General features: G+C 39.2%; 1 protein-coding gene across 1 annotated transcript; it reads right to left on the bottom strand.

Annotated features, from left to right (window-relative positions):
* Positions 1–493: 493 nt before the first annotated feature.
* Positions 494–9,282, bottom strand: LOC128530679 (transmembrane protein 233). Its single transcript, XM_053504737.1, has 3 exons — positions 9,075–9,282; positions 2,864–2,998; positions 494–682 (listed from the first exon to the last, which is right to left on the bottom strand). The coding sequence occupies exons 1-3, from the start codon at positions 9,264–9,266 to the stop codon at positions 671–673; spliced, it is 339 nt and encodes a 112-aa protein (XP_053360712.1). The 5' UTR covers positions 9,267–9,282; the 3' UTR covers positions 494–670.

Raw genomic sequence — 9,282 nt, 5'->3', positions numbered from 1 at the left:
GTTACCGAACTGTTTGTAAATCTCATTTATGTGACTGCTGTGATTAAATAAAAAAATAATAATCAACTCGGTATCATCTGCATAATCTGAGACAGGCTTTCATTACTTCTTGGATACATTCGCCTCGTAGCTTCAGCATAAACCGCAGAAGGGCCGTTAGCAGGCGCGTCTTAGCTAAGAGAGGTGTAAGCTTTAAGCTATGTATATTTTTGGATCATTTCCTTTAAAAATTGATCTCATGTAATTAACGTTTTTTTCATACAATACTCATTTAATTTAATTACTGTTGCTCCGATTCTCTCAAACTTTTCAGAAAAGTATTAATTGTTAAGTTGTTCACTTCATGCTTTGCAAAAAAGATAAGACAGTAAGCTCACCAGTAGGAGGAATTTGATGACGTGTACCAGTGTGTATTTAATGCTGATTGTAATGAACGTTATGAACACATATAAACGCTGGATTTTCCCACTCGCCTTTCTGTACCAGAATTCACACTTGCCACAGCTTTGAAATGTATAAAATTTGACAGATTAGCCATAAACACTGTACAGTGCTGCAGGGGCGCGTCTAAGCCACTATCGATCAAGATATCTGCTTTGCCCTGTGAGTCCATCAGAGGTCATTGTGAACCCCATGGTGCGAGTATTCCAGGTCAGCATCCTCTGCAGGCTCAGATGGTGTGCTGAAAAAAACAAAATCATTAACACGCATCTGTACAGGTCAATATTGTGATCATGGAGTGTTACGCTAAATTTAAGCTCTTAAGCTGCGTGGAGTTTCACATGCGGGTTTTCTCAGGGTTCCCCAGGTTCAGCCGAGGTGACGGCTTGGCTAAATTACATATTAAATAAAATATTTAGAAATTAAGTTTTAAATGCGTGTCCTGCAATAGAATTCTCACTTCTTACTTACATGCTTCAGAAACGTCCCCTGACCAAGAGAAAGTGCTTATGGAAGATGAATGAAGAGCTTATCTAAGAAGTAGTGATTAGCAAATTTCAGCAAGTATTCATCATTGGATACATATTTTTGGTCTAAAAATAAACCGCAATCCCAGATGTTATCAGGCTGAGCTGCAAAGAGCATGAGTACACAAAGCAACTAAATAATTATGCATCAAGCACGACTAATAGACTAATAGAACACAAGCAGCAGGAAACCCATGCATGGTGGTACACCAGCACCAGGTAGGTGAGATCCTGAGATGTTTACACACATGATGATGTGATTAGAATGTAGGGTCTCTGCAGGTGTGATCAGCCTGGTTCTTTAGTCTCATAGTGGCCCTCTTCAAATGGGTCTGGATTAATGTCCAGACCTACTCACTGCATCGAAACTAAACATACACCTCTCTATTGCGGATCCAAGAAAACAAGCATGGCGGGTAACCAAGGACATACTGCAAGGGTTATTCAGGTAGATGAGAGCCAGGCAGTTCTTGGCACATGGGAGAAATATTACTCGGATGTCCCTGGCAGTTTTCACAATGACAATGCAAATCAACTTCCTGGTGTACTCTTTCTTCACCTGCATGTCAGACTCTGAAAGGAGACTTGTAGGCAAAACTCACATTGCCTGAAGAAGGCCTTCGATGTCTGGTATCTCCACCAGTATCATGATGTTACCTTTCAATTCTTTTGATTGTGTAAAGCTGCTTTGACAAAGACAATTGTTAAAAGTGCTTTACAAATAAAATTGAATTGAAAATTGAATTGAATTTCCAGCCCAGGAGGTGTGAGTAGAGTCATACCAGTAGGAGCTACAGGGTTTGAAAAGACAATTATTAGAACTGTATAAAGACATAAAAGGTGTTGTGTGTGTGTGTGACTCCAGGGCATCCAGTAACTGGTGATTTGTATCTCCTGTCAGATGGTCTATGGGTCATCACCTGAGACTTTGGTTAATTACCAGTTGACATCCTACAGAATGCAACCAATTAAGAAGGTGGGGCCTTGGGATCAAGATTGTAAGTATGTGAAAGGGCAGCATTGTTCTTTGATCGCAGACTATTTCTGGTTGCCGGCATCTTCTGAATGGAGGATGAACCTCAAAAGGAGCTTTTTCTCACTTTTTGCCACAAACTCATTTCCACTCTTCTTGTGATCAAACAGCACTTATTTCCTTACAGCACTTATTTCCTTATGATTGTATGGCACCAAACCATTTTTAAGACTTTACACTAAACCTCAAGGCAATATTCAAGCTGGAAGTTCAACTTCCTGTCTACCTGGTGGAGAGAACAGCGTTCACTGCATGCACCCTTCTGGTCATCTTTAGTTTCTAAAAGAAAGTCCTCCAGACAGAAGGTTGTCGAAACTTGTTAAAATGAGAATGGGTGGTCAAGACCATGCTGAATCAGGGGCAGAAACATCCTGCTGAGTTCCAGACTGATGTTTACTTGGTCTTATGGTTTGTGCCTTAGTTTTGCCATTAAGTAGATAGATTGGTAGATAGGAAGTGTTGTAGAAATGTACCATAAATATTGTGATACTTGTCATAATGTTTGGACTTTACTATTAGGAAATTGCACATTTAGGCAAAGTTGCACTTTTTGTGGCACTGATGTGTGTAGAGCTATAAAGTACTTTAGAATAGGATTGCTAATATAAAAAAGGTAGCAGAAACAAGTTTAAAAAAATAAGAGCTAAGCACTACACAAGAAATGTAATGATCTAATGATATCTAATAGCAATAACACTGGGTTTTTCCTGCAACCCGATAGCCTTAGAAGTAACTTCGATTATTTACACAGTCAAATAAAAGCTTTTGCTTTAAGTTTAAGCTTACACTCTGTTCACATGCTGACAAGAGGACGTCACGCTGTATTTAAAATATCTGTATGTTTGTGTATTTGTGTTCATACCGTAGTGAAGTGTACGATGCAGAAGGTCATAATTATGAGTATGCCGATGATGAAAGAAGCGATGCCCATGTGGAGAGCTTTTCTCCCCAGACGGTGCGCTCCATCGTAATCCTCGTTATCATAGCTGCTCTGAGACTGACAAGGAAAAAACACAAAAGTACAATATTAATCATTTTATTACAATAAGCACAAGTGAAAACTGTGGGGCATCATACTGTCAAAGCCTACTCACCCTTGACTGCTCGTAGCCAATCAGAACACTCTGTACTGCTCTCAGCCAATCATAACACTCTGTACTGCTCTCAGCCAATCAGAACACACTGTACTGCTCTCAGCCAATCAGAACACACTGTACTGCTCTCAGCCAATCAGAACACACTGTACTGCTCTCAGCCAATCAGAACACACTGTACTGCTCTCAGCCAATCAGAACACACTGTACTGCTCTCAGCCAATCAGAACACACTGTACTGCTCTCGGCCAATCAGAACACACTGTACTGCTCTCAGCCAATCAGAACACTCTGTACTGCTCTCAGCCAATCAGAACAGACTGTACTGCTCTCAGCCAATCAAAACCTACTGTACTGCTCTCAGCCAATCAGAACACACTGTACTGCTCTCAGCCAATCAGAACACACTGTACTGCTCTCAGCCAATCAGAACACACTGTACTGCTCTCGGCCAATCAGAACACACTGTACTGCTCTCGGCCAATCAGAACACACTGTACTGCTCTCAGCCAATCAGAACACTCTGTACTGCTCTCAGCCAATCAGAACAGACTGTACTGCTCTCAGCCAATCAAAACCTACTGTACTGCTCTCAGCCAATCAGAACACACTGTACTGCTCTCAGCCAATCAGAACACACTGTACTGCTCTCAGCCAATCAGAACACACTGTACTGCTCTCAGCCAATCAGAACACACTGTACTGCTCTCAGCCAATCAGAACACACTGTACTGCTCTCAGCCAATCAGAACACACTGTACTGCTCTCAGCCAATCAGAACACTCTGTACTGCTCTCGGCCAATCAGAACACACTGTACTGCTCTCAGCCATTTAGAACACTCTGTACTGCTCTCAGCCAATCAGAACAGACTGTACTGCTCTCAGCCAATCAAAACCTACTGTACTGCTCTCAGCCAATCAGAACACACTGTACTGCTCTCAGCCAATCAGAACACACCGTACTACATACAAATATGTGAAGCATCATATCTTCGCATATTATGTGTTGCTATGCTAGCATGTGTAAAACACTACACATGTAAGATTTGTACTCATTAGCGGTGTTGAGGTCCTCCCAGGGATTAACAGATCAGATGTAACTCATAAAACACATAGAGACTTGAGGGACATAGTGTAGATGCCAGTCTGCTTTTGGTGCAGCAGGTCAGGTTCAGTGACGCGGGATAAACACACTACAGACGCTGTGAAGTTTCCCTTAGCTTCATGCAGCTAACGCTTCAGTTCATAGTGCACAACCCTATAAATAATCTTTACCGCCTGCACTGAAAGTGTGCTGGTGTCATAACATGTCTCCGTCCCTTGGTGACATTTCCACCTGTGCATGGCCCAGTCAGTGTATGCATGTTCCCTCTTCCTAACTTCTCCAGACATTATGTTTCCATATTGCTAACCTCCCTGTATCCTGTGTGTGGGGTGATATTTTCCAAAATACTCCAGATCAACAACCACTTGTATTTCTAGAGTCAGGGTTTCCCAGAGTCTTATGTTCTTTCGAGGTTTGTTCCAGGGTTCCCAAGACCACATGTCCTCAGATTCGTATGATTCTGATGCATCAGGTTTCCTGGCCATCCCAGGTTCTATATTGTTAATGTTTTACGTTTCCAAATATTCATAGCACGCTCCTGTAGATTCCGAGTGATGTTTTTGTATTCCCACGAACCCATGGTGCTTTTATAAACAAGGCCCTGGGTTCCTGTATGGCATGTATTCTAAGGTCTAAGTTTAACTTCCCTTTGCCCTATTTTTCCATAATTTTATCTATGTCCCTCAATCCTAGATTTGTTGTGTTAGCATGCTACTGTATGTTCCAACACTCTTATCTCTCCTATGTTCCTGGTTCCTATGCTTCTAGATCCTTATTTTTCCTGTATAATTTCTCCTAATGCTTTATGTTGCTAGATTGTTATCTTCTCTCAGTTTGATGGTTCTTTCTTCCTAGAACTTGGTGTCCCAAAGGCCCTATGTGTCCATGGGAACTAGAACCTCATTTTCCCCAAAACCCTCAGTTTTAAGCCACATAATTTTAAAAGATGGCGCAGAACTTTCAACAGAATATTGATGCAGTAATTTGGACTTAAAACTGGACAGAATGCTGGACTAAAGCTGGAGAGAACATTGGACAGAACATTACTAAGTAATGATAAAGTGTTAATAGGTAGCACAGTGGCTGCGCGGTTAACACTGTCAACTTGCAAATCTAAAAACAAGGGTTCGAATCTTACCTCTGGCCTGTGTGTGGCCTTTGTTGTTGGGTCAGGGGTAGCTCAGTGGTTAAGGCATTGGCCAGGGGTAGCTCAGTGGTTAAGGCATTGGCCAGGGGTAGCTCAGTGGTTAAGGCATTGGCCAGGGGTAGCTCAGTGGTTAAGGCATTGGCCAGGGGTAGCTCAGTGGTTAAGGCATTGGCCAGGGGTAGCTCAGTGGTTAAGGCATTGGACTACAGTTCAGAAGGTCCCAGGTTCAAACCCCACAACCACCACGTTGCCACTGTTGGGCTCTTGAGCGCGGCCCTTAACTGCTCAGATGTGTAATGAGATAAAAATGTAAGTTGCTCTGGATAACAGCGTCTGCCAAATGCCTAAATGTAGTGCGCACTACATTACGAGTGACACTAACAGAACTGCGGTGGACTTTTTCATGTTCGGCAGTAAAACATCCCACACCTTACTGTTCTTCAATCAGTTCTTTTATGAAGCCTGATTGTGTTTTCTCTCTCTCACTTTTGCTCTCTCTGTATATATATATGTGTGTGTGTGTGTGTGTGTGTAATAATCAGATGGCAGATGGTGTGATTTGAGAGTGTGTTACGATTCAGGACAGACGACAGCACAGTCAACCTGAAACCTCAGATGCGTTTCGCTTTTCTCCCTGCTGCTGCTGTGCGTGCACACACACACACACACACACACACATACACTCAAATCTGAGCTTAACTGAATTGAAGCAGACATGTGGTGAGATTCTGAACGGCGCAGACCATTTCCCAGACGGACGGGGGAGTGTGATGGAGAGAGTTTTTTCAGATTTATATATAACCTGATATTACACCGATTTAAAACAAAATATATTTTAAATCAGATAGATGAATTAAGACCAGAGACACTGTTAGAAAACCCCTTTAGGGTTCTTCCCTTGTTTCTGTAAGAAAACTCTTAAATGTTCCATGTAGAACCTGATAACACTTTCAGAATTCTGTTAGAAAGCAGCGATGTTTCACTACTGGAGAGGTTTCTAAGTAATTCCTTTACTTCAAAGAGAAGAACCTTTAATTATCCAGTGCATCCTTTGATCTAGGAGTGTGTGTATAACCTGGGTAAGTGTGTCGCACAAAATACAAATTATTGCTGATTTATTTTCTTATCATTAAAATCATTAAAATTATTATGCATAAACATACACTGTACAACAACAACAACAAATAAATGAATAAAGGTTCTTATTCTCTAAAAAGGGAACTGTTTCGGAGGAGAATAACTGCTGATTCAGCTTAATTTTAATCTTTCTGTATTCTATATTTAGAAAAAAAATGACTTTAAAATAATTTCAGGATACAAATGACTAAAATGCTAACTTGACAGGCATCGCATTTCAAATTAAAGCACGTGTCTGACTTTCTCAGGCTAAACTGTTGTGTCTTTAAACTTCACATGGCAGTGAAAACTTAGTCCTACGCCTTTTCTGTTTAATATTTATGAATTGAATTCTTCTTCTGCAGTCTTTGTTCCATCAGAATTTCGGTGCTATTTAAAAGGAGGTCCAGTCCCTCACTCTCGTCTCCTCGAGGTGTTAAATCTATTATTCTGAAGACACGAGTAACACACGGATCGACGTTAGATATTGTGTGTGTTTCAGATCAGAGTTTGTCAATGCTGTAGTTCTCAGCAAATGCACAAGACATTGAGGTTGAGGTGTGAAAAGTCAAACCACCCTTTCAGCACTTTCTCATGACACTGAGGCAGAATAAAACATTTGGGTTCTGCTACATGACCGGAGAAGACGCGCAGAGACACTGTTACTGACGCTCAGGTAGACTGTTTATACTGTATTACTCAATATTCCTCTCTGAACACCTGTCTGTGTTTGTGTACATGTTCATTCTCAATGTACAGTGTGTGTTTGTGTAAAAGCACGATGTATAACAGAGATCAGAATTGCAGTAAAGCTTGTAAAAAGCTAATAAAAGAAATCTTAAGTACATATGAATTACACCTGTATAATATATCACATTTTAAACAAAGTAAGATCAAAAGCACAGAATTCTTCTTTGGTGAAGAAAATATTTTTTATTGATATTCTACAAAATTTGTGAGCCTTTTTATAGAACGTTAAACATTTTTAAAAGTTTTACTATTGTGTATTATTATGGTTTATATTTTTAGTTTTGACTGGACTGTTTCTGAACTTGAAAAAGAATCTACATCTGGGAAATTCCAGATGTTGCACCTTATTGCCCTAATTTACATAAGAATCTGTGTTAATTAGGGTTTTTTTTCAGATTTTTTTCAGGTCAGATTTGTTGTGTAACCTAAATGTTGGACTTTGTTTTTAAAGGCTTACACCTAACAAGGTAAAACAAAAAATGTGACAAATATGTAGTTGTAATAAATAGACTGCAGATAAACAAAATTACTTATAAAATTGTATTTGTGTTTGTGTTTATTTAAATAAAAACTAAAAAATAAAAATTAATTGGCCAAAGCATTATAAAGTACGCATACAGTTTGTACCATGTGTGTGGTGTGTACAGTGTGACATATATATATATCCTCCTTTATATCTAAAATTATATGCTCTAAATAAAAACTTTCCAAATTAAATATAAATGATTTATTGTGTATATCCTTTATTTATTATATTTTACATTATTGTAATGTTTCCTTCTAGATTTATTGTAATGACATTTTGTAATTCCTAATAATATCCCATGTAGTATATTTAATATATACATATAAATATTAATTAATTAATATATGCAGCTACTGTATATAGATATAACTCAAAAATGGACTTTCAATACAGCACAAAAGAAAATTAGCAATATAAATAAAACAAATATTACATTAAATTATTGAAAGGATTCATATCAGACTTAATATGTAAAAAAATAAATTTTAAAATGGAATAGTCAAATAAATAAATCTCTGTAAAAATCCACTGCAGTAAAGCAGATTATTGAATATTAATGTCTTGGGAAAAAATCACTGTTTGAAAACACTGTCGAATCTCAAAAACAATGTTAAACCTTATGCCTTCCAATTATTATTATTATTATTATTATTATTATTATTATTATTATTATTATCATATGTTCATTTAAATTTGTACATTTATTGCTGTTCAATTAAACAGGACTATTTAAAGCTGTTGCGTGCGAATACAAGAATGAATAATAACTGTGCGGGTGGACAGGCGTGGCATTTGAAACATGCACTCACACACACACGCACACACACACACACAGTCCTGCATATATCTTTACTCTGCATTCATGTGTGGGTGTGTGAAAGCGGTGTGTATTGGGTGTGTGTGCACCCTTACACACTTTGTGCAGGCTGCTGATACTTGAGGCTTGTCTATTTATAACGCTTATGAGTCTGACTGAATCATGAGAAGGCAAGTGTTTGGTAAGATTTCACAATCTGAATCTCCGAGGAAGGAAACTAGTGGGACAAGCGAACACTGATAAAGGAACCGAGGAAGAAATATTATATATTATAGTGATGTGAAGGAGGAAAGAAATTCATTGTCTCACTCATACAGCTTGTTAGTACCATTAAGGAGCGCGAGTGTGAGCGAGAGAGAGAGAGAGAGAGAGAGAGAGAGAGAGAGAGAGAGGTCTCTACAAAGTGATCTGATTTAAGTTTGATGAATTCATTAACACTTCATTTGGGCCACAGTCATCAACTTTAAGGTTGAAATAGACCACTACTAAATAAAATAAAATAATGTAATGGACGTACCATCATAGAGAAGACGAGCGCCACGATGTTGATGGGCCACGCAGGACAGAAACATGTGAAAATGGTGAGGAAGATGTAATTTCTCAGAGGTGGTGGAGTTTCTCCTTCGGTTCCTCGCTCCAAACTGTGATCCACGCTGCTGTCGATCGAACCTCTCACCTTCTCCACGGATCGTGAAAGTCCAGGACTCATGACGAATCACACACCC

This window comes from Clarias gariepinus, chromosome 9, assembly GCF_024256425.1.
Source record: "Clarias gariepinus isolate MV-2021 ecotype Netherlands chromosome 9, CGAR_prim_01v2, whole genome shotgun sequence".
NCBI lineage: Eukaryota > Metazoa > Chordata > Actinopteri > Siluriformes > Clariidae > Clarias > Clarias gariepinus.
The sequence above is the reverse complement of the archived record's forward strand: the minus strand, read 5'-3'. Positions and strand labels throughout refer to the sequence as shown.

Excerpts from the sequence above, each read along its gene's own strand:
- LOC128530679 (XM_053504737.1), bottom strand. The coding sequence starts at position 9,266 with ATGAGTCCTGGACTTTCACGATCCGTGGAGAAGGTGAGAGGTTCGATC. Across the intron at positions 2,999-9,074 it reads CGCTCGTCTTCTCTATGATG|TCTCAGAGCAGCTATGATAA; the intron begins GTACGTCCATTA and ends TTTCCTTGTCAG.